This window comes from Podarcis liolepis (assembly GCF_965112155.1).
Source record: "Podarcis liolepis genome assembly, chromosome: 2".
Lineage (NCBI taxonomy): Eukaryota > Metazoa > Chordata > Lepidosauria > Squamata > Lacertidae > Podarcis > Podarcis liolepis.
Window position 1 is genome coordinate 124,946,481 of NC_139555.1, and position 26,077 is coordinate 124,972,557.

Sequence of the window (26,077 nt, forward strand, 5' to 3'; positions counted from 1 at the left end):
CAGATACTTTGTGAAAGGTTCCCATTCATCCTTAAAGTCACAGTTATCCTTGTCCCGTAGCTTATATGTCAATTTTGCCAGTTCTGCTTAGTCCATCAATTTTTCTTGCCATGATTCTTTGGTTTTACTGTCTCTTTATTTGCTCTGTTTGGCAGCTGTTTCTCCTTTTTCATAATTTCCTCTAATATTTCTTTTTTCTTTTTCTCTCTCAATTTCCTTTTAAATGAGTTTTGTTGTATAAAGAGTCCTCTCATTACAGCCTTGCTTGCATCCCAGACTGTCTGTAACTTTGTTAGCCCTTGACTATTTATTTCAAAATAATCCATCAAAAAATATGGAACGCAGCCAACAGCAATGTTAGATTATGCCTTGTCTCAGAAGAAGATGCTCTTTTGACATGTCTGCTCTGCTTAACAGATACCTGCCAGGCCAGTTTTGAATAGGAGCAGGTCTCTTAATTCCAAACAGTTTGTTTATTTATAGGATTTACATGAGAAAGTGAGATATTTGGAAAGATGGGGGAACTTCTGTTGCAACAGAATAATAAAGATCTGCCTCGCTTTCACAGGATCTTGCCTCAGCTCATTTTTCTCTGACCTATCACAAACTTGAGGGGCTCTGAGTCCTTTAACAGGGAGTCGGGCTGTTAAAGGCACCCCCCCCTATTTTCTGGTCACACCTACCTGCAGATTTATTTTCTGTATTAGGACTCTGATTCTTGAAATAAAATATCCTTCTATTACCTATTTCTGGTGCCTTCCTGTATAGTCTTAACCAATCTAGAGTCTGTAGCACAGCTGGAAGGAGCTGTCTGCAGTCAGAAATCTCTGTTTGATTATCCTCACACTGTCAGAGGAATGACCCTAAATTAAAATTCTTCATGACAACGACAACAAGACCTTGCCCACCCAAATGCTAAATTGGGCTACTTGGTTGAGAAAAATTGAGGGGGACTAGGAGAGGAATTTCATTTGACAATAGCTCCTGGCAATTGAAGAAATGTTTTCCCTCCAATATTGGAGACAGGATGCTCTGAGTACTAGTTGTTGGGAAACACGTGTAGAGAAAGTGCTGCTGCACTCATCTCCAGCTTATGGGCTTCTGTTTGGGGCAGGTGGTTGCCCATTTTGAGAACGGGATACTGGACTTTATAGGCCTTAGGCCTGATCCAGCTTCAGGGCTCTTCTGATGTCCATCATACACCACTTTCTTCCTCCTTGAACCATGTCAGATTCCTGAGTCAACATGTTTTTCTCCTGTTCTCCACCTGCTCCCATAAAGTTTCAGAAGAGATGTTTCTTCCCCTTACAATCATCAGAACAACAGTGATCTATTCTTATCCTTCCCATAATCAAAGTGATTCCCTTGTACACCCTTCAAATGTTACCTTTGGGAACAACAATGCAAACATCACAATTAAGGGCAGAAGGAGGTTATTTACTCCACTGTGCTTGAAAAGTTTGGTGTATAAAATATATTGTTTGATGTATAAAGTATCTTGCATGTCACAGAATCCATGCAGTCAAGATATAGGGCAGGTGAAAGGGTACAGGAGATAGGTCCTTGTGGAGCGTAATCAATAGGAAGCTGCCTTCTAGCTCAGTGCTATCTTCTGGCTGGCAGCAGCTCTCCAGGTCAAGAACATCCTCAGTCCTACCTGGAGCAGTTAGCAGAGGTGGATCCTGGCACCTTCTGGGTGGAAAAGAGATGCTCCACCACTGAACTATCACCCTTCCCTTCAGTCCCTTTTTAGCTCTGAAGCCAGAGCTGAACAACCTTGCCTTTGTCAAGTCAATGAAGCCTCTGTCTTGTAAGAATTTGAGGGGGTGTTTCTAATTAATGACTTGTGTTGAGAGGAACGGTCAGAAGGGAAGTGTAGCAGGCAGACCACAGAATGATAACACTGCTTTTATTGCTGCCTCTTGCAACCTACGAAATGCAGCAGAGGGCAAAATGTCCACTGAATCTGATTGAGGATAAAAATCTGGCTGTGAATTATCACCGGCAAGGAGACCTCCTCATTAGTGGAGTCATATCTTCAAGATTAATTGGAAGTCAACTTCCCTTTAGCTTTTCCAGCACCCCAGTAAGCGCATTTCTGAAGTAAGTAATGATGTATTAGCATATTTCTCCTTCCTAAATTACTCTCCAATTCTCTTGCTCTACAAGGGTCAACCCCCTATTTTCAGGTACCCTTGATAAATTACTATTGCCTCTTCTTCGTTTGAAGATGGGGGGAACGTCTCAGTCAATGGGATCAAATGCAATTTGAAAATCTGAGTAGAAGCATAATGTTCAAGAAAAGCAACATATGCCCTCTTATAGTTTTCTCTTAAACCATAGCATGCTGTAGATTTTATATCCATATTCCACAATTGCTGCAATGCTTTCATATCTATATTATAACCAATATCTATTGCCCAATGTCTCCTCCTTTATAGCTGGGTTCGAAAATAATTGGAGGGAACCATTTTCAGCAGGAACTGCACAATTCTTTTCCCCTGGCTAAACGCAAACTATGCAACTGGAAACTGTAAGTGTTTACAGCACTTGAAATGCAGCCTGTGGGGCTAAGTTTGGCTCAGGAGACATTTTTTGTAGTGCTCAGCAGAGCCCAGCATCCCTAAGACTTCCTGTCTGATGTGAAGGGTTACTCTTCCCACACCCCACTACAAGCATGCAAACCATTATTTGGGGACCAGATTTGTGAGAAAGACAATGCCTGGAGTGTTCTTTTGACACAGTGACAGCTAATAACCACAAAATTGTTTGGGTGCCCTAAGGGGTCATCACCCATTGCTGCCCTACTTCCCAGCCTCCTTCATCTAGTAACAAAATGTATGTGACTATCATTTTCACTGCACCATGGGTGACACACTTTTGACACACTTTATGACACACTTTTTTGCAGCTGGATGACTAGAAGGGTCTGGCACATTCTTTCCTTCTCACTTACAGTTCAAGAGATTAATCAGGACCCCAGGCTCTTACCCAACATCACCCTGGGCTACAGCATCTATGATACCTATTTTGATGGAAGAACAACTTCTGATGCCCTGACAGACCTCCTTGCTGGCGGGGAAATCAACATTCCAAACTACAAGTGTAGAAGATGGAGAAAGCTGCTGGCGGTTCTTGAAGGGGGTGAATCTGACGTCTCCACGCACATTGCAAGCATGCTGGGCATATACAAAATCCCACAAGTAAGAATTAGGTTCAAGTCAAGCACACCTGGAAACATTTGCCATCTCGTAAAAGAACAAGTTATGCTTACCTTAATGCAACTGATTGTATTGCTTACTTTGTACACCTAATTGAAACACTGCTTTTCATGAAGTGAAGAGTCATATAGAAATATTTTCTTAAATAAATTGATCTTCTGCATGTGAAACTGATATTCTACCACTGGGGTATGACCCTTTCCCTCATTTTATTTATTTATGAATTAATAAATGAATGAATGGGTTGGTTGGTTGGTTGGATGGATGGATGGATGTTATTTTCAGCCTTTTCCCCATTTTATTGTGCTGAGAACATCCTTTTTTTTTTTTTTTTGTTCTGAATGCGGGTAGCAGGGAAGGAACTGATGTTTGTACAGTGTCACTTAAGGCAGAGCTTATTCTGGTTCTAGTTATCTTCTCATCAGCTTTTGATGTGTGGGCACAGTGATGAAGTAAATGAGGAAAAACAAGCAGAGTTTGAATCCCAGCAAGATGGAGGCACTTCTGGTGAGTAGCTCCCATTTCCAAGAAATTGGTCAATTGCCTACCCTCAGGTGTCATGATGAAGACTTCAAACAACTCACTTGGCCTAGTGAAACCAGACACACACAGAGCTTCTTTTCAGTACTTATATCAGTAGTAAACAGAAACACACGGAGACCATGGAATGTACTTCTTCAAAGATTGAGCTGTTGACTCTCAAGGGACATCACGTCAACTGGCTGCTGTACTGTTTCTAATGCATCTGATTCCTGTCTCTGTTCAGGGCTAGTACACCTGCCACCTTGCTCCTGTTCTTCACTATCCATTATTTTGCAGCTCTTCTCTTCTTCTGGGATGTTTCCCATCTGCCACCACCACAGACCTGGGTCCATACTCTCTTCATCTGCCTCCTGACTGGAAGCTTCTTGGGGCAACGGTCTCCTCCGCTCCTCCTCATCTGCCCAGTCCCTGACACCTGGACAGGGTTATGCTCTCCCCGAAGGAGCAGGTTTACAGTTTTGGAGTGCTTCTGAATCCACCTGTCTCGCTGGAGGGTCAGGCAGCTTCGGTGGCTAGAAGTCCCTTATACCAACTGTGACTGGTTCTGCAGATATGGCCATTCCTGGACTGGAACAGCCTTGCCCACAGTAGTTCATGCGTTGGTCATTTCAAGACTGGATTACTGTGATGCTCTCTATGTGATGCTTCCCTCACGTGTGATCCAGAAGCTGTGGTTAGCTCACAATGCTGCAGCATGATTGCTGGCAGGAGTGAGGCCTTGTCAGCATATAGCACCTGAGTTCAGAGATCTGCACTGGCTGCTGGAACTGCCTGCCTATTGAGATCAACCAGATACCTTCACTGTACTCTCTTTGGCACGTGCTAAAAATATTCATGTTTTGACAAGCCTGCAATGATGCTTAGAAAATTGACATAATATTAATCTGTTTTAGCGTTTCTGTTTTTGTATATTTAAAATATGGTTGCAAAATCTTCTTGATTTTACTGTTTTATCTTTCATAAACCAATCTGAGGGTTTGTTTTACAATCAAGTAGTGTATAACTGTTAGAGCAGCTAAATAAGTAAACAATTTGGGTCCAGGATGCCTGTGGAACTGCCTAATCCCTTATAACATAATCCCTTTTACCCTGTTGGGGGGAATAACGGAAAGAGGCTCAGCTTGTATCCTAATTTTGGGAAATACCCTTCCAGTTGAGCTCAGACAGACCCCTTTCCAGGAACTACTGAGGGGGTTTTTATTATTATTTCAGAAGGCATATTAATTGAAGTATGACTTTATACTTCTACCATCTTGATTTTTTTGTATTGCACCTTTGTAAACTGCTTACAAAATTACATAAAATTTTCATGTTTGCCCTAATAAAATGTGTCATCATCTTTCACATAGAAGTATACGATCTTGGCCCTGAAAAACAGCGCATCAGTCTCTTTTGCTTTCCTCAGCAGCTCAGTTACGGCTTCATTCTTCATGATAAAGTCCATTCCCCTTTCGTCTACCGGATGGCCCCAAACCTAGAAACTCAATACCTGGGGATTATCCAACTCCTCCAGTATTTCAGATGGACGTGGGTTGGCCTCTTTGCTCCAGATAATGACAATGGAGAAAGATTCCTGGGTACCTTGACACCTCTGATGATCAAAAGGGAAATTTGTGTTGCTTTCACACAAAGAGTAGTACAACAAACTTGGTTGTGGATACCCCATGAACCACCTGCCATTTGGAGACAAGTCAATGTATTTGTCTACTCTACAGACTCTCAATATGGACTTTTTATAATCCTAGAGGTACAAACCTTACTTGAAAGGGTAAAAATTGGGCAGAAAGTCTGGATAGCCACAGCTCTTCAGAACACAATCTTGTTGTATGAAACTAAATCCTTCCAGTATGCCCATGGCTCCTTGTCCTTTGTAATGAAGACCCCAAAAAGGGGGAGAAATAACTACTGTGAGCTAATAACCTCTGCTAGTGAAACGCATTGGAACAATGCGTTTGATTGCTCATATTCAAAACATCCCTTGTCCGTGAGGGGTTGGAAAAAATGCAGGGAGAAGGCGAATCTGACAGTACTACCTCAGGAAGAGGTTGAAAGAGTCCTATGCCAAGACAGCTATGTCAACTACTTCAGTATCCTAGCCGTGGCTCAAGCTATAAATGCAGCATATTCATTCAGATCACGGCGCACGTCAATGGGAGGAGGAAGAGGAAGGTTGGAACGTCAAAGGCTACAGCCATGGCAGGTATGTCCTTTTCGAACTGCAGTTCATTATCACAGCTCTGGAATCATCATGATAGGAACATGGGAAGCAGCCTTATACCAATCAGAGGAATAATCCATGTAGTTCCGTATTGTCTACACTCATTATCAGCAGAAACATAGGAGTTATACCATTGGTTTATCTACCTTAGTTTCCTCTACATTGCAGTGGTACTCGTGTGTGTGTGTGTGTGTGTGTGTGTGTGTGTGTGTGTTATAAAAATTCTACACCGTAAACATAACATTTTCACACCTTAGAAAGGAAAAGGGTTCTTTCAAACCTTGAGATCTTCTTCCTTTTCTCAATGGGTTCCAATTCTAAATTTTATCCCTGCATCTTTTACTGTAACCTATCTGCTATGTGCCTGGCATGCTCTGGTCCATGGGGTCATGAAGAGTCGGACATGACTAAACGACTAAACAACAACAATCTGTTATGTAATCATAGTATCCAAAATCCATGTTAACATTACAAATGTCCTTGTATTCCTGCCAATTATTTCAACCGTTTACAGTGATCTCTCAAATATGTTAAAAGGTTATTCCAGTCTTTTAAAAATACTTGGTCTTCTTGATTTCTGATCTTTCCTGTCTATCTTGCCATTTCTGCATCTTCCATCAGCTTGGTCTGCCACTCTTCTCTGTTCAGTGCTTCTTCTTCTTTCCATCTCGGGGCAAGAAGCATCCTTGCTGCTGTTATTGCATACATAAACAGTCTTTTGTTTTCTTTTGGTACTTCCGCACCTATAATGCCTAACAAAAAAGCCTCTGGTTTTTTAACAAAAGTTATCTTAAACATTTTTTTCAACTCATTACATATCATTTCCCAGAAAGCTTTTACCACCCCACATGACCGCCACATATGATAAAACGTACCTCTTTCCTTTTACATTTCCAGCACAAATTTGAGCAGGTTCTATACATTTTTGCAATTTTACTAGGTGTCAGGTACCAGCAGTACATCATTTTCATATAAATTTCTTTCAATGAACAGCAGGCTACAAACTTCAAATCCTCTTTCCATAACTTTTCCCATGAAGAAAACTGTGTATTATAACCAAAATCTCTTGCCCAGTGGACTTGCAGTGGTTCTCAGTAGGAGAAGGAAGGAAATCTTTCCCAACCCTCCACAGAGTTGCAGTCAAGGATGGAACTTGAGACCTTCTGCATGGAAACCAGGCGCTCCAGCAATTGAACTATGCCCAGTGATTTGCAGGCAGCATTCTGTGGGGCAGCCCACAGAGCGACACCAAAGGTAGCACAACATAGAGAGCAGTGTAGAACTAATTGGAACAATGCCCTGACTCAGCAGTGATCCACTTATCATCAGCTTCAAACCGTGTGCTCCTCAGAAATTTAAAAAACCAAATAAACAAAGGCTGCGAATCATTGCAGTTTTGAAAGGTGAACACATGTGGAATCAGAATCTAATATCAATATAAGGGCTGACTTTTTACACAAGATGAATGGTGGATGTGGCTAGATCTAACTCAGAAAACATGAATTACTTCAGTGATGCAAACACAACCATTCTAGATGATCATTAGAAATCAATATGCTTGCAAGCTTCCGTCTTACAATTTCAACCACACAGCTCCAAAACTGCTTTTTTTCTGATACAGCCCTGTGACAATCTCCAAGCTTCCTTATTATCATTGGTTTCCAGGGCTACTAATGACCATTTGCTAGTGATCTTTAGTTTCCCTTGAGATTTTTTGATATACAAAAAGAGGACCCTGCAATAGGAAGGTGACTATTGTTCTTTGTGAACTTAGCGTTCTTCCTTTAATCATTCTTTACATATTTTCCCCAAAACTTAAACAATATATGTAATTATTCTGACTTTGATAATCCCCCTCTCCCAAAGACTGAAAAAGAATACAGGGACCTAAAAATCTATCACAGATGAGATTCCCTAGTCCTTATTCAGATGAGATTAGGATTCAGAGTAAGCAGGGATGAAATATCACACATGGTTGCATGTTCTCTCAGTACTGGAGTTTCCTTTGTCTTTCCAGCTTCATTCATTCTTGAAAGAAGTCCATCCGTCTTCTAATACTTCGACTGATGGACAGTACTTGGATGAGAATGGGGCACTGGCTGTTGACTTCGATATAATTAACTGGGTGCTGTTTCCTAATAACTCTAAGGCTAGAGTGAAAATTGGGAGCGTAGAGAGACAGAAGTCCTCAAATCTGAAGCTCGCCATTAACCCAGAAGCAATTGTATGGCCCTTGCCATTTAACAAGGTATGGGGAGATTACATGTGTCATTTCATTAACCATGTTATCTGCTAGGCGCCAATCACTTTTTCAATAGTACATAGGAGACTTTGATGGCAATATTATAGATACTTCCGTGGAATGAAATCCCATAAAATTTAATGGAGCCTGCCCTTAAGAAGGTATAAGTTGTCACAGTAATAGCAGACTTCACAAAGCAACGTAGAACAGCTTTCCCTAACTTGGTGCCCTCCAGATATTTTGGACTACAATTCCCATTCCCCGCCCCCCGGTCCAGCATTGGACAAAAATATCTGAGAGGCACATGGTTGAGCAAGGTTGGAGTACAGTAAGTTATTCCCCATCTCTTCAGTAAATCAAGAGGACAGCATGAAAACAGCTAACCTCAGGGTGGCCCATAAAGTGACATATTTTGTCCGTATTTCACAACTGTGCAACAAAAGAGCAGATGCCAAGGCAGCAGTGTGAGGAATTGTGTTATTGCTTCTGTTCATATGAGTGCTTTATGATTGTTGTTTCCATGCTCTTGTTTGCTGTTATTGTTATCCTGGCATCGTAATTTATTCCGTTCCGTTGCAGTTACATCACTTTTTCCTTGATATTCCTTCTATTTATGCCCAGAACACACCCCGCTCAAGATGCACAGAGAGCTGTCGCCCTGGATATGCCAAGAAGGTTCAGGAAGGAAAACCAGTGTGCTGCTATGATTGTGCTCCCTGCTCAGAAGGGACAATCTCTACTCTGGAAGGTAGGAGAGGATCTCAGAGGAAAGGGCCTTTGATGGGAGGATGGGGCGAATATTTGAGCCAGTCCAAACATGATGCTTGTAACGGCAACACATGAACGGAATGCACCATGAATGGAATGCCTCTCTAGTTTTGGGAGGTTCAAAGAGCGTCACTGGTAGGGGAAGGCAGTTTCCACTGGTTGGAAACAGCTTTCCACTTCTTAACCAATACATGCATGCACCACACATCAGCTGCTGAGCAGATTGCAGTCTGCCTTGCATATGTTCCCAATTGTTAAATACCCAGCCTTTCCCACCACACAATTTACATAAATGGATACACCAAATGGAGAAACCAGCTGGGCCAGATCTGACCCAGTGGCCCAATGTTCTCCTCCCTGGTCTACTCTTTAAAAAATGGTTCTGTAATATCTTACAGACACAGCTTTTCTAGACATATTTCATAAGATCCTCTTTTCGGAAGGACACCATAGACTGAGAACTTTTGTCTCTCTCCTGCCCAAGAAAGCAGTGTTCTTCTTGATCTCTCCAATATGTCCACCTTTTCCCACAATTGCAGCAGCATTCAGACTCCTGTAGGCATATGCCTGATATTAGGATACTGATGTTTATTTTCCTCTATGCAGATACCAAAGAATGCACCAAATGTCCAGAAGATCAGCATCCAAACAAGGAGCGAGATCAATGTGTCCCCAAAGTAGTCACCTTCCTGTCCTATGAAGAATCTCTGGGGAGCCTCCTGGCTTCCTTTGCCCTCTTCTTATCCTTCACCACAGCCATTGTGTTTGGAATCTTTGTTAAGTACAAGGAAACTCCCATAGTCAAAGCCAATAACAGGGATCTCTCCAACATCCTCATCATCTCCCTCCTTCTCTCATTTTTGTCCTCCTTCCTCTTCATTGGACAACCAAGAAAAATAACCTGCCTTCTCCGTCAAACAGCCTTCAGCATCATCTTCTCTGTTGCTGTCTCTTCCCTCTTGGCAAAAACCATCACTGTGGTGCTGGCCTTCCTGGCCACCAAGCCAGGGAACAGGGTGAGGAGATGGCTTGGAGAACGTTTGTCCAACTCTATTGTCATTTCCTGTTGCAGTGTACAAGTTGCTGTTTGTGCCATCTGGCTGGGATTTTCTCCACCCTTTCCAGAGGCTGACATTTACTCCCGACCAGAACAGATCATCCTGCAATGCAACGAAGGGTCTGTGGCCATGTTTTATGTTGCCCTCGGCTACATGGGCTTCCTGGCTGCCATCTGCTTCACGGTGGCTTTCTTAGCCAGGAAGCTGCCTGGGGCCTTCAATGAAGCCAAGCTGATCACCTTCAGCATGCTGGTCTTCTGCAGTGTTTGGGTGTCCTTTGTGCCCACCTACCTGAGCACCAAGGGGAAATACATGGTAGCCGTTCAGGTTTTCTCCATCTTGGCCTCCAGTGCTGGGCTTCTGGGCTGCATCTTCATCCCAAAGTGCTACATTATTTTACTGAGGCCAGATCTGAACATGAAGGAGCACTTGAAAACAATAAGCTAAACATAATATTTGATTCTTAGCACCAGTAATATTGAATATTATGGAATATTGAACATTATGGAATAATATGGAATATTACTGGACTGAAATCCTAAACCCAGCCTGTGACTCTGCTCATCAGCGGCCTCACACTCCTCCGCTGTCTGGCAGAGAGAAACTTTTTTGTTAATTCCCCATTGCCTTCTTTTGTTCTAGATGTTGGTTCTTCTCCACAAGGGATTTTCTAGTCAGGAAAAACTGATTTAACCTGCGCTTTTACACTGCTACATCCAACATCTGGCACTCAAGCAGTTATTAATTTCTAACATTTAGAAACGTTAAAATCTGGCGCCCAAAACTTATAACAATATATATGGCTTGATTCTTGTGTGGACTTTTGGATGTTCACTAAGGCTAGAGCTGTGACTGAAACACATTCTACACTGTGAGCATATGTATGATTTCTCTCCAGTGGCTTTTATCCAGCCGGAGCGCTGCAGAGCGCAGTTCCGGTATAATAATAATAATAATAATAATAATAATAATAATAATAATAATAATTTATTTATACCCCACCCATTTCCCCAGCCACTCTGGGCAGCTCCCAACAGAATATTAAAAACACAATAAAACATCAAACATTAAAAACTTCCCTAAACAGTGCTGCCTTCAGATGTCTTCTAAAAGTCAGGTAGTTGTTCATTTCCTTGACATCTGATGGGAGGGCATTCCACAAGGTGGGCACCACCACTGAGAAGGCCCTATACCTGGTTCCCTGTAACCTCACAGTGAGGGAACTGCCAGAAGGCCCTCGGAGCTGGACCTTGGTGTCCAGGCAGAACAATGGGGGTGGAGACGCTCCTTCAGGTATACTGGGCCGAGGCCGTTTAGGGCTTTCAAGGTCAGCACCAACACTCTGAATTGTGCTTGGAAATGTACTGGGAGCCAATGTAGGTCTTTCAGGACCGATGTTATATTGTTTCGGTGGCCGCTCCCAGTCACCTCAGTCCTTCAGGTGGGCATGCCTTTACATACTTCTGAGAAGCCTAAACAACATTTAAACTCAAAACGGAAGCTGGCCAGAGTGCACGAGCCTTTTATTATATCTGTGAATCCACCTAGTTCCTAGCTTCTCCTAGCGATGAGTAGTCAAGCTACAGGATGGGACCAATTAATATTTCCTTTTCTTCACTCTCCCTCCCGTTTAGCAGCAGTAGGCTTTAAGCTTACCAGCCAGACCTCTATCACTGCGTGCGCACAGGGCCCTTCCAAGCTGCCCTAACCATCTGCCCAAATCTAAGAGAACAAGGGAGGTGGGGTGCATTTAATTGATTTGCACCAGAACCAGATGCACCAGCTGGCTGCCCTGAATCGTCTGGGAATGTTAAGAATTTGCATGATTTGGAAAATTTAGCTTCAGCAGTAAGATTTGGTGATACGGGAAATTAAGTTATATTTATGAAAGGACTAAAGTTTAAAGCAACATTATATTTATTCCAGGGTAAAAGTAAACTGATAATAAGTATTTTAAACCCAAAATATAATTATTTGAAAGTACAAAAGAACGCATGAAACAAGGTAATAATTTGCTGATACTTTTATTGTAAAGAATGCAGGGTGAGGGAGATGTGGGGAAGTCCGGTTGGTTATGAAAAAATGTCTTGGAAAGATGGATTTCTTTTTTCTCTTCTTTTCTTTTTCTGTTATTTCTTTTATATATCTGACTTAACATCTGTATCTGGAAAAAAAGCAATAAAAATATTTTTTTAAAAAAATGAATCGTCTGGCGACTTACTGTAACAACTTCATGGTTAGTTCCAGCACCTATTTTCCTTGAAAAAAGCACTGGTGACATCATTAGGTTATGGATGCTCTTCCCACACTCTAGGCAAATATATTGTATGGATTCCCTGATGTAAATTAAGGACCTGCCATACTCCTTGAAACAGCTTGCCGGTGAAATTAGAAAAAAAATGTATAAAATGGGAAATAAAATATGCTGGAAATGTAAGATTAAAGAAGGGAATTTCTGCCACATGTGGTGGGCTTGTGAAGAAATTAAAAAGTTTTGGGAACTCATATATAATGAATTAAAAAAAATAATCAAATATACCTTCTCTAAAAAAAACGGAAGCCTTCCTACTGGGAATAATTGGGGACGAAATTAAAAAAGAAGATCAGACACTATTCCAATATGCGACCGTGGCTGCTAGAATATTAATAGCACAAAAATGGAACAACCCAGACATCCCAACTGTTAAAGATTGGCAAATAAAACTTTTTGAAGATGTCGAATTAGCAAAAATGACACAAAAAATTAGATTCCAAAAAGGTACAAAGTTTATTAGTGATTGGAACAAATTTATAACATACATTGAAGGAAATTTCAGAAATCTGAAAACCACAGCAGGTATCACATAAATATTACGACGTGTGTTGTATTAACCACGAAACTGCAAAAAAGGAAGATTTACCAAGAAGCCCGAAATCGGGAGGGAGGGAGGTCAACATGCGTAGATAATAGGGACATTAATAAGATGTTGTAATTACTGAAAAATTGTAATGGCTAGTTTATGTTGTCTAATTTAGGCTATTGTTGTTTATTGCTGTTTGTTTTATTGAAGGAAAATTAATTTAAAAATTTTTTTAAAAAAGAAACAGCTTGCCTGGGCACCTGCTCTGCTTTCTCATTCACCTGGCCACCTACTGGCAGCCACATGAATTGCAGTGTGACAACTGCTTTGCATTCTTTGTATATAGGAAGGAAGGGAGGGAATTTTGGTCCTAGCGATTCCAAAGATGTTTCTCATGGAAAGCTTGTCAAGGCCACCTGCCCCCCCCCCTCTGGCCCAAGTGAGTTCCAAAAAACATGTTTTCTCCAGTTCCGAACATTTTCCTTCACCCAAGCAGATGGACCAGAGGGCTGGGCAATTCTTCTTCCTTATAATTATTAAAATTACAGTGATTCACACCATTCTTCTTACCAAAACTCCAAGGACTTCCCCAATGGCTGAAAACACCATAATTAAGGGCAATGAGGCAAGTTTTTGCACTAAGCCTGAAGGAGGAACGGTTTCAGAAATATATCCTTTACCGCTGATATTTGGAGGAGGTAGGGACAAGGGGGCGAGGTTTACTATTGGTACCTTTCAATATCAGGACTTGATCTGTATATCTAAGATTATTTCTGTCAGAAGGGAGGCCACTGTTGCAGGCAGATTCAGAATGATATTGCTGCTCCTACTGCTTCTGCTGCTGCCAATGCCCCAGGCAGTTTGTGGGATGCTGAAGGCAAAATGCCCATTGAATCTGATCAGGGATGAAAGTGACCCATGGAATTATTACAGGCCAGGAGACTACCTCATTGGGGGCGTCATATGTCCAAAAGGTGCTAGAATGAAACCATACATTTTCTCCAGCCCCCCCTTAACGAGGATTTCTGAGTAAGAAACTATACGCTGCTTGATTTCACACTCCTTCACCTGATGTTCCTTGTTACCGGGCAACCCCAAACTTCTAGTCAACTCTCCCAACGTTGGCTCTGAATTGCCCTTTGATGGGCCCCATGAACACAACTGCGCCCCGTTGGGGTTCTCCAGCCAGAGGGCTCATTTTGAACAGCTTGATATAACATATTATGCGACGATGTGGTTTATCTAGCATCTAAATGAAGGTTCAGCCTCCCCTCTTTCTCCTCCCACAAAGCTTCTTAATAGAATGGGAGCAAATGTTCCTGAGTGAGCAGCTTTTCTATAGAAAGTAGGACAAAATCCACTGTGCAAATGATTATCTCTGCATTGTGAAAAGCCCTGTCCTCTGAGGTCCCACAGCCACCAACATCGGTTTAATTTCACAGCCAGGCTTCAACTTGGATATTAGAGAGCCACTGTGGTGGAGTGGTTAAGAGTGGTAGACTCGTAATCTGGTGAACCGCGTTCGCATCTTCGCTCCTCCACACGCAGCTGCTGGGTGACCTTGGGCTAGTCCCACTTCTCTGAAGTCTCTTAGACTCACTCACCTCACAGAGTGTTTGTTGTGGGGGAGGAAGGGAAAGGAGAATGTGAGCCGCTTTGAGACTCCTGAAGGGGAGTGAAAGGCGGGATATAAAATCCAAACTCTTCTATCTGAACTGTTTAGGAACTGTTAATCCTACAGCTTAAAATTGTGGTAGTTGTTACCTGTGTTTTAAAATTATTGAGAGCAAAGGTGCAATGCATCCAGTAAGTTACCTAAACCATTGGGGGTTGGTACGCAGAAAGACAATCTATTCTTCCCTCTCCAATTCCTTCTTAAGTAACTCCATTCAGATTACTTTCTCTCAGGTTTTACTTCCTTCTTCCTTCTTCCTTCTTCCTTCTTCCTTCTTCCTTCTTCCTTCTCCAGTCTGTGTTGGACCTTCATTTTGGACCTTTTGTGATAATGGCTGCAGGCAAGCATATACTCATAATGTTCCTTTTTTTATTTCAACCAGCGGTCTTGCCAAACTACTTATTTCTGCACTCTGCAGCAATATATATATATATATATATATGCAGGTTTTGGTGTCCTCGGGTGTCTTCCCGTGTAAAAGTTGGGGTGTCTAGGCGACGTTTCGACGAGGTCTCACTCGTCATCTTCAGGCTGGTGCTTTCGGCTTCTTGTTACTGGAACAGAGCTCTGTTCCAGTAACAAGAAGCCGAAAGCACCAGCCTGAAGATGACGAGTGAGACCTCGTCGAAACGTCGCCTAGACACCCCAACTTTTACACGGGAAGACACCCGAGGACACCAAAACCTGCATTCCTGTACCCGTGAAAATCTACGAAAACATATATATATATATATATATATATATATATATATATATATATACCAAAGTCCAACATGAATTAAATTTACTGTTGTTTTTTTAATTTGCTGTTTTGTAATTGGAAATATTGCCTGAATTAAGTGTCATTTTGATCTCAGGGTAAACTATAAATATTTGTTGTATTGCAGGTTTGAATTCAGAAGGTACTGGCATATGTTGTCCTTCTTCTTCACCATTCAGAAAATCAATCAGGATTCTAGGATTTTACCCAACATCACACTGGGCTACAACATCTATGAGAACTATTGTGATAGCAGAATCACTTCCGATGTCATGCTAGACCTGCTGGCTGGTGGGGAAATCAATATTCCGAACTACAATTGCGGAAGACGGAACAACCTGTTGGCAGTTCTTGAACATGCTAATTCTGACACCTTCAGCCAGATTTCAACCATGTCGGGCATCTACAAAATCCCACAGGTATGATGGATTGGGAGACAATCAACTGTGTAAAATTCTAGTGATCCTTTGGTGACTTGCAACATTTATTTTGCCGAAGTTTATGTTCCTTTTCGTAGCAAGACTTCCGTTTTTCCGAAGGAAACTTCACCTGTAGCAACTCCCCTGAATCTATTACATTGCCATTATTTTGCAATTAACAACATTTAAGAATTGGCTGGATCAGGCCAATCTAATTCAGCATCCTACTCTCACCGTTGGCAATCTGATGTCCCAATGGGAAGCCCACAAGCAGAACTTGACTGCGACAAGACTTGTGACTCACCACAACTGATATTCAGTGCATACTGCCTTGAACAGTGGAGGTAGAACATTGCCTTTTAAAACCATCCAAGTTAAACTATGCACTCTGTCAAGAAGTTCCTTCTTTGATCTGTCCTGAATCTTCCAACATTTATATGTGTCTCCTTTTCTTTGCCTCTTCTCCAAACTAAAAGGTCCCTTTCTTCATAGAGGAGCTATGAAGTGGCAGTTCCAGGGGGTGTCCCCTCAATATCTCAGCCCCCACAATGTTGAGGGGGCCTTCACACTGGCAATCACTGTCAGAGACACAGCAGGGCACGGTGTCTTGGCCCAGCATGTCCCTTTGATGGTCACCAGGGCGCCTTCCAGGAAAGAGTGCTGGCGATCTCAAAATGTGCTCAGGTGCCTCCTTGGACCTCATGGAGGAGGAGAAGGAGAAGGAGACCTCACCAAGGTGGTCTCAGCCTTGTGGTGGCAGCTGCAAATGAAAGTAAGGCAGCGGGTGCTGGGCGATGGGTGGGGGATGGCGGGTTGAGTTGGCCTGGCTGGATTGGGAGGGGCGGCATGCACATTGTGAGCCACGCATCTGACATCATGTATGTGTGACGGGCCCCCCAATGTTAGGCGCAACTCAACACCTGTGCACCCCATTGGGTATCCTTGCCTCTTTCTCTCTCCTATATATATGTAAGACTGTGCTGCTAAACAACCCTGGCCAAAGTGTATTGATGCTGAGCATCTCTGTTCATCACTTGCTTTGGAGTAAAGATCACCATTCAGTCCTATGGGGGAAAGTAAAGCACTGTGTTGGGGATGCTGGGCACAGCGGCTTGAGTAGACTGGCACTCACTGGCAAGCACACCACAGAGTCCCCTTGGAGGTTGTTGATACATGTTAGTAACTCCAGATTAAGAAGTATTTGATCATTGTCCTGGAAAGGTATTGTCAGGGCTGCCTCAGGTCTCAGCTCACAAAAGACCAACGCCAAGCTCTTCTTATGTACAAGGATGTTTATTGCAGTTCATTAATGGTTCCACAACCGAGGCGTGCAGCCCCGCGTCTCTTTCTCCTAGACATTAGAAGTCCCCTCTGAATCGGTCCCTCCCCTACACCAGTTTAATAAGCTAACGCTGCTCCACCTTTTTCTCTCTTTCCTTTTCCGCAGGGTCTTTCTGCCCGTCGGGGCTCCTCCTCTCCTGCTTTCTCCTGAAGCGGAGTCTCCAGACTGCTCCTGCCCCCTCCTTCGGGCTTTGGGTCCTGGCCCCTCCTCCTCCGGGCTCCCTGTTCTCCCTCGCGCCTCCTCATTTGAACTTGGCGCGCGCGCCCAACTTCTGACCTTCCTTTTGACAGTTATGCTACTCCCCTCACTGCCTTCCTCCCCTTCCGGGAGAACGGCTTGCTCTGATCCCTCCCCTTTCTCTGTCGCTGGAGCTGCTCCCTCTGACACACTGGAACCTCCCCCTCCCTCGCTACGCTCTGGTGGGGAGGCTGGCCCTGATTCCCAGCTGCCGCTTTGGGGTCCCCTGCTGGCCCCCTGCTCCTGACACTTTCCCCCCGGGGCTCCCCTTGCCCTTACCACAGGCGCCCCTCTCTGGGAATCCTCTGATTCACTGGAGAGACTCATGGAATCCCCTGCGTCATTGCTATCCTCTTCCTCGCTCTCCTGGGATTCCTCTCCATCGCTCTCCATTTCCTGCCTTCCCTGTGCCTCTGTCCCTGTACCCCTGACAGGTATCATCCATCTTTTCCCCCTTCTTCACTAGGTCAGTTACGGCTTTCTTCTCGATTATAAAACTCAGTTCCCTTTTGTCTACCGGATGGTCCCAAAAGAAGAGGCGCAGTGCTTGGGGATTGTCCAGCTGCTCCTGCACTTCCAGTGGACATGGGTTGGTCTCGTCGCTCCAGACACTGACAATGGAGAGAGGTTCATGAGCGCCTTGAAACCTCTGCTGACCCACAATGGAATTTGTGTTGCCGTTTCAAAGAGAGTCCTCAGGACGATGCCGTATTACGAGTTACTCAAAAGAGAATCCCGTGACGTGTGGAGACAAGTTAGCGTACTTGTTTACTATGCAGACTCTCAACACGAATTTGATCTGATTACAATTTTGCAAACCCTACTTGAAACAATACACGCTGGGTCAAAGCTCTGGATCACAACAACTTTTTGGGACATTAACATGTACTTGTTTGTTGATTTCCATTACCTCTGGGGTTCCTTGTCCTTTGTAACAAAGACCCCCATAAGGATGAAATATGACTACTATAATCCATTCTCGCCTGTTCTTGAACGGTTTTGGAAAAGAGCATTTCATTGTTCATATTCAAAGCATGTGTTGTCTGTGAAAGGCTGGACAAGATGCACAGAGGGAGAAAAGCTGGAGACTTTGCAGCAGGAGGAGTTTGAGAGAGTTTTCTCCCAGGACAGCTACAGCACGTACAACAGTGTCCAAGCAGTGGTTCGGGCCTTGAACATGGCTCATTCATCGAGATCCAGACAGATCTTGAGGGTGGGTGGAGGAAACAGGCTGAAACATCAGAGGCTGCACCCTTGGCAGGTATTTCTCATTCAGTGGTGCCCCAAATCTATCACTTTGAGTAGCCAATCTCATTTTGCCTAACAGTGGAATATGCTCTCCTTCAAAAATGAAACGAACATGGAACGGAGCTTACACCCATAATGATAATGAGTGTTAGTCTTAAAATGCTGAAGAGAAGGAGGTTACTAAGCTGTGACAGCAGAAAACAGCAGCAACCATGATCAGCCACTATGGCTGCAGTACTATATGCACTTACATGGGAGTAAGCTCATTGAATTCAGTGAGGGTTACTTCTAATAGAAATATGTAGGAGTCCAGATGAGTTGTGCGCTAGTCCCAATATGAAGCACCCTGCTGTGAGTGCTGAAGGCCGCTCCCTACAAGACTTTTTTCCACCTGGCCTAGAGAGTGGGGATCAGGCTCACCTGCTCTGCTTTAGACTCCTGGGAGTAACCAAACAAACAAACAAACAAACAAACCCCTGTGTTGCAAAGAGAACGCCAGTAATGTCTAGGCAACATGATGACCATGTACATACGTAATAGACAATCTTTATAGAATTCCTTCAAACCATAACAAGTACAAAATGAAATCTTTCGTCTCAAAGTCTCTGCAAATCTTTAAACGAAGCGAGTAAATTTTACAGACAATGACTTGCATGACATATCACTTTACAAAAAATATAAACTATAATACAAACAGTAATGAAAAAGAATACATACCCCATCTTATTTTGAATGAATGTCTATAAATGAAAATATCAAATGCTGTGGAACAGTGCTCATGTAATAATGTAGTCACTGCTACTAACAATATTTTTTGAATATTGCCCTGCTGCGAGTCCTGAAGAAGCCCAGACTCACTGAAACAAACTCTGGGGTTGGGGCAAATGTCGAAAATGCTTTTCAATGTTTTAAAATAGTTTTTAACCTGTGGCATTTTAAATTTCTTTTTTTGTTTTTGCTCTGTTGGGTGGTAGGATAAATGTTTAGATGGGGCTGGGTATTAGTTTAATTTTAGTATAACTGTAAAAAATAATATTTTTAGCAGGGGCAATTAGAATAAGATCCATTATGTGATTAACCTTCTAACATTCCTCAGGTTTCCCTTTTTCTTTTAATCAAAAGAAAGCCTATTGGCTGATATGTTTTATCCGTGGCTAAAGCTAACTATTTAGCTCGATTTCCAGTATATTTTACTTTATTGCTATGGCTAGTGGCTAATGCAAATAAAGTTTCTAGCTAGCTAGTGAACCATGGCTATTAGCTTTCGATAGCATTGTTCTCTGTTAATTTGTCTTACCTACCACACCTGCTGCTCTTTCTCCTGTCCTTTCAGCTCCACCCTTTCTTAAGAGAAGTCCAGCTGACTAATACCTCCATCGAGGGGCAATGTTTGGATGAGAGTCGGGAGCTGCCAGCCAGCTTTGACATCATCAATTGGGTGCAGTTTCCCAATAAGTCTCGTGGCAGAGTGAAGATTGGAAGTATGGAGGGATGCACATCCTCAGACCTGAAGTTCACCATTAACCCAGATGCTATTTCATGGCCCGAGACGTTTAAGAAGGTTGGGGAGATGTGTATCATTTTATTGTCTGTGACATGTGCCAAGCTCAAATAATCTGAGCATGCTGGGACGCAATGTAAACACGTACAGCAGGGATGAGGAACCAGATGTTGTAGGACTCAAACGCGCATCAGCCCCTGCCAGTACAGTCTGTCAGGAGTTCAGCCTACACTCGAGTAGGACTCTGGCAGAGACACATGCCCGACTGGCATGTTCTCTCCCTCCTGGTCAATCGTTCAGGAGCTTCATAAGCTTTCTTCAGCCCGAACATCACAGCGACCGATGCCAACCAACACCGACACACTTAGGGATCCGCAGAGTTTGCGCATTTCGTGTGACAGACCCCAGCAACTCAGCATGTTGTCTAATCTACTTTATTTACATATAAACACACACGGAGCACTGCAACATGGCTCCCTCTCTCTCTAGCATCAGACAAAAGTCAATAGTCCCACTTCACGGAACACAGTAACACAAACATCCTGTCACTTCCCACTCTGTGGAGTCAAAACATATCACGTCGTGTGAAAGACAAAAATCCCATGACTTCAATCAGAGATCAGGAATTCTAACACAGTCAAGGGATAATGGGAGCTGTAGCCCAGCAAGATCTAAATAGTCGCAGGTTCTCCATCCCTGATCTACAGGGCTGCACTGTACAAAGGAACCTTCCCATAGCAGCACCAGCCAATGAGTGTTTAGCTCCCCCAACCTGCCCTGTTTGGGGGCATTAAGGGCAGGTTCTGCCATGGCTGGCCCAGAACATTTTGTTGCCTAAGAAAGAGGCTGCCTAGCAAGGTTTTCATGGCGTCTGAAGCACAAATCTTTGAATGTATACCACCAACCACAAATACTCCTAATTCTTTTCCTGTGACACTCCATCTCTTTCTGGACAGACCGTGCCTCGTTCCAGGTGCACCAAAAGCTGCCAAGCTGGAGACGCCAAGGAGACTCAGGAAGGAAAGCCAGTTTGTTGCTATGCTTGCACTCCATGCGCAGAAGGGACCATCTCGACTCAGGAAGGTATTCCATTTGTTTTGTTTGCAAAACACAAAACGAACAAAAAACCCTGTAAGCCTGACGTTAAAGGGGGAGGGGGGAAATACCATGGCAGAGAAGAACATAAAATTGTGTTCATAAAGCAAGTACAAAGTGGTAACAACAGTGAATGGGGTGGCCTTGCCAGGGAGCCTCAGCTGCCGCGAGCTGTGATGTGATTCCAGCATCAGGCGAACAAATTTTTAGCTGTTCAACCAGTCCAGCGCATCGTCTGGTTTAATGACTTGCTCTCTAGAATGCTGGTTCTCTGTGCTTTGTTCTGAGATTTTTTTACATTTAAAAATTTTATTATTTCAGTTTGTACAATGCCCTGGTAGTTTTAATGATGGCCATGCTGTTATCAATGCTTCTCTCCACTCTCTGAATGTTGATGCTGTTGTACTGTGCTTTGTTTGTGGTTTTCATATATCCGTTCCCCTTCCCTGGGGGGCAGTGTTGCGGACCAGCATCCGGGACCCCCAGTGACCTGGCTTGGGGGTGGAGGGATGCTGCCCACATCATGGGGATTCCCAGCCACGTCACGCCCCTGGACATCCAATCGCCATGGCTGGGGGCGTGGCCGTAGGCCATTTAAACTGTCGCGCAGCCAGGGGGTGGACTCTTTTTGCCTTCTCTCTGGATCTTGCCTAGCCCACCTGCTCTCTTTTTATGCGTTGCTATGACAGCGACCTTGCTATGGACATATGTCGACTACCATATTGATGGGGCGGGGTAGGAATTGTTTCACTTGGCAAATTAGGATCCAGCCATTTGGTTTTCGCCTACCTTGTAGCAATCGTCACAATTTTGTAAGGTTAGGCATTGGGTAGGCCTTTGTGATGGGAGGGGAGGTTGTAGCCTCTGCCTGCCCCTCCTCGATAAGGGTATCCTGTTAAAAGGATCCGATTAGCCCATTAACCTAAATTATTTGTGTCCATGTGTGTTTATCATATAAGGGAACTGCGGGGCCCGGGGCCTTGTCATGAATGAGGTTTTCTTCTTCTGGTTCTTCTGGATGGGTTCCTTAAGGTAGTGGTGGACAGGATGAGAGCTAAAAAGCTGAGTTTGAATCCTAGGAAGACAAAAGCTCTTAGCTGTTCTGGCTTTATTTTGAATTTGTTTACATTTTCTGTGAAGGTTTTAAACCTCTGCTCTATATGTGGTTGGGGAACAGGAACAGGTCAGTCGTTAAAGACATGTTCTAGTCTTTACCATGCACAGTGAATTCTCCACAATGTGCTGCACTTTTGGGCAGATATGAAACACATAAAGCAGATTTGTAGAAGGAATCCTATTGTGCAATGTTCAGGGTACACCAGTTGAAATGGGTGCAAGGAGGCCTAAATTTATGTCAGATATAGGCCTCTGTGTACAAAGCATATCCTCTACCAGTAGATACCTTCCTCTTGCTATTGCTTCTGCTCCTTCCTGTTTCCTGACACAAATACCATCAAATTCAATACAGCAAAGACATTTATGGATGTAAGCTTGGTGTCAATAATCCTGGAGTCGCTGTCCTTCTCAGATGCAGGACATTGCACTAAAGGTCCCGAAGAGCAGCATCCAAACAATGACAGAGATCAATGTGTTTCCAAGGTTATTCCCTTCCTAGCCTATAAAGAGCATTTGGGAATCCGCACGACTTCCTTTGGCGTTTTCTTATCCTCGACCACTGCACCTCTCTCCTTCCCAGCAACACAGTGTTCTTTCCTGATCTCTCCCATATTGCAACCATTCCCCACAATTGTGACAACATTCAGACTGCTGTAGGTGTTATAATGCTATAAGAATATTGAAGTCTCTTTCTCTATGCAGATGCCAAGGAATGCATCAAATGTCCAGAAGATCAGCATCCAAACAAGGAGCGAGATCAATGTGTCCCCAAAATAATCGCTTTCCTGTCCTATGAAGAATCTCTGGGGAGCCTCCTAACTTCCTTTGCCCTCTTCTTATCCTTAACCACTGGCCTTGTCTTCGGAATATTCATTAAATACAAGGAAACTCCAATAGTCAAAGCCAACAACCGGGATCTCTCCTACACCCTTCTCATCTCGCTCCTTCTCTCCTTTTTGTCCTCCTTCCTCTTCATCGGCCAGCCAACAAAAATGACCTGCCTCCTGCGACAAACAGCCTTCAGCATCATTTTCTCAGTTGCCGTCTCTTCCATCCTGGCAAAAACCATTGCTGTGGTGCTGGCCTTCCTGGCCACAAAGCCAGGGAGTAGGGTGAGGAAATGGTTGGGGAAGGGTTTAGCCAACTCCATTGTCATTTCCTGTTCCACTGTACAAGTTCTTATCTGCGCCACTTGGCTGGGGATCTTTCCCCCATTCCCAGACTCTGACAAGCACTCCCAGCCTGGAGAGATTACCTTGCAATGCAATGAAGGGTCTGTTGCCATGTTTTACACTGCCCTCGGCTACATGGGCTTCCTGGCTGCCATCTGCTTTACTGTGGCTTTCCTGGCCAGGAAGTTGCCTGGGGCCTTCAATGAAGCCAAGCTGATCACCTTCAGCATGCTGGTCTTCTGCAGTGTTTGGGTGTCCTTTGTGCCCACCTACCTGAGCACCAAGGGGAAGTACATGGTAGCCGTTCAGGTTTTCTCCATCTTGGCCTCCAGTGCTGGGCTTCTGGGATGTATCTTCATGCCAAAGTGCTACATTATTATATTGAAGCCTGATCTGAACATGAAGCAGCACCTGAAGACAAAAGACTAAACATTGCATTTAATTCTTAGCACTACAGATATTAAATAATTGGGGAGTTAAAAAGAAAAAAACCTGGATCCCAGGCTTATTATTTCCCAAAAGGCTCCAAAGGGATTGACTTTTTAAATAATAATCATAATCATAATCATAATCATAATCATAATCATAATCATAATAATAATAATAATAATAATGGTATTATATAAGGGAAAACGGATACACATATTAGGACTGAAAAATGACCATTAGCATTTTGTGTAGATTCATTCCAACCAATGACTCCCATGCCTCCTTTCTCTGACCAACTCCTAACTTATGCACCCACACTGAATGTTGATTCCCCCCCCCCCCCAATGCTGAACATTAATGATTCAGCTGACCAGACTAAGATTTGCCTTAGGTGTACAGTTGAAATCCTAGGTCATGAAGAAATGAGAAATGGGCTTAGGTTTTGCACCATCAACAGAATTTGGGGTGCAGATGCTAAGGACCTTCTGGAAATATGCCCTGGAATCGACGCTAACCAAAGGAAATGTTTAACAGGTTGACATCACAAAGTGTGCTTGGCAGAGGCAATTTTATAGTATACAAGCAGGTGCTTTTAGGCAAATAGGTTGTCTCCTCTTCAGAAATAGCTGAATCTGGAGAGAGGTCCAGTTCTCTGGAAGCAGCTTTGTGGTCTTGCTGTTTCAATCATAACTTGATATCTCTTGCTGTTTACATTTCTGTTCTGTATCAAGGATACTGATAATAAAACCTCATTTTCTAATCAAATTCTGGTGTCTTATGTTATTGTGGTGAGAGCCAGTGTGGTGTAGTGGTTAAGAGCGGTAGTCTTGTAATCTGGTGAACCGGGTTCGCGTCTCCGCTCCTCCACATGCAGCTGCTGGGTGACCTTGGGCCAGTCACACTTCTCTGAAGTCTCTCAGCCCCACTGACCTCACAGAGTGTTTGTTGTGGGGGAGGAAGGGAAAGGAGAATGTTAGCCGCTTTGAGACTCCTTAAAGGGAGTGAAAGGCGGGATATCAAATCCAAACTCTTCTTCTTCTTCTTGTCTAGCTAGCATGCAAACTCTATATCTAGAATCTGTATGATAGCTGAAGAAGCTGCCTGTCATTTGACATCTCTTTCTGATAAACCTTACACCTTCAGAGTGGTGATCCTAACTTCAAGTTCTTCAAAACAACAGGAGTTGTCCCCACAAACCCAAATTAGGCAGCTGAATGCAATTTTGCCCCTCTCAAATCTATGCTGGAAGTGCCACGAGGTAGACAGAACTCTCATCCATATGTGGTGGTTGTGTAAATATGCTAAAGAATGCTGGGAGATGATTCATACAGAATTTAAAAAGATTCTTAAGATCACATTTCCCCAAAGAGGCATTTCTATTAGGGATAACAAGTGATGATATCCCGAAAAAGACACTCAGTCTCTTTTTATACACAACTGGAAAGAAAGAAGAGATACCCATTGTAATGGGAATTGTAGTTGCTTGTGTGTAAGTCACCGACTTCCCTAAACTGCTTGTTGTTTAAACCTTTCCCTAACTGAAGCGTCTGCTTCAGTCGCTGGCAGAATCCGTTAGTGGGTGTTTCCTAAATTTTTTCCAACATAAGAATTCCTTGACAGCCAGTCTCCGCCTAGCCTCTCTGCGCGGAAGCCTTCTGCGCAGAGTAGGCGTGCCCAGTGGTGGTCCGGCACTCTCCCCGCTGATCTCACTGGAAGAGTCCCTGAGCCTTCCCTCCAAAGTGCTCTCATCCCCTCCTTCCTTCTTGGTGTCACCTTGATTCCCTTCCCCCTCGGAAACCCTCTCTCTCTCCTTGCTGGTTCCCTCTCCTGCACTATCGGGGCGACTTCTCTCTCTGCTGGTCTCCGATGTCAGTTCCCTGACACCCATGAAAGAAATTTGGCAGAATAAATTGATATAATTTACAAAATTAGTAACTATGACTGCGAAACTAAGAAATAAGGATGAGTCACGGAAGAGAGATGAGTGGAAGTGCTTTGAAGAGTATCTTAGAGGGTATAATAGTCAATATAACCTACAAGTAAGAATGAACATATGAGCAGCAGATAACATTAAATAAAGGAAGATTTGAGACGAAAATGGGTGGAATAATAGAATAATAATAATAGAATATGCAGCTGACAAAAACTACCTAGAAACGCTCATATGCATTACTATGTGTTTTAAATTTGATT

General features: G+C 43.4%; 1 protein-coding gene and 1 pseudogene across 2 annotated transcripts; both read left to right on the top strand.

Annotated features, from left to right (window-relative positions):
* Positions 1-1,839: 1,839 nt before the first annotated feature.
* On the top strand, positions 1,840-10,497 carry LOC310699303 (vomeronasal type-2 receptor 26-like; annotated as a pseudogene). The gene is made up of 6 exons (XR_014530079.1): positions 1,840-2,103; positions 2,912-3,203; positions 5,173-5,964; positions 8,000-8,230; positions 8,846-8,972; positions 9,599-10,497. The product of XR_014530079.1 is annotated as a vomeronasal type-2 receptor 26-like (transcript).
* Positions 10,498-15,647: 5,150 nt separating this feature from the next.
* On the top strand, positions 15,648-25,090 carry LOC310699304 (vomeronasal type-2 receptor 26-like; the record flags this gene model as incomplete). The annotated part of the gene is made up of 6 exons (XM_083486950.1): positions 15,648-15,744; positions 17,790-18,584; positions 19,905-20,132; positions 21,029-21,155; positions 22,986-23,620; positions 25,028-25,090. Exons 1-6 carry the CDS (start codon positions 15,718-15,720, stop codon positions 25,088-25,090), a joined length of 1,875 nt encoding a protein of 624 aa, XP_083343076.1. The 5' UTR covers positions 15,648-15,717.
* Between the last annotated feature and the right edge of the window lie 987 nt (positions 25,091-26,077).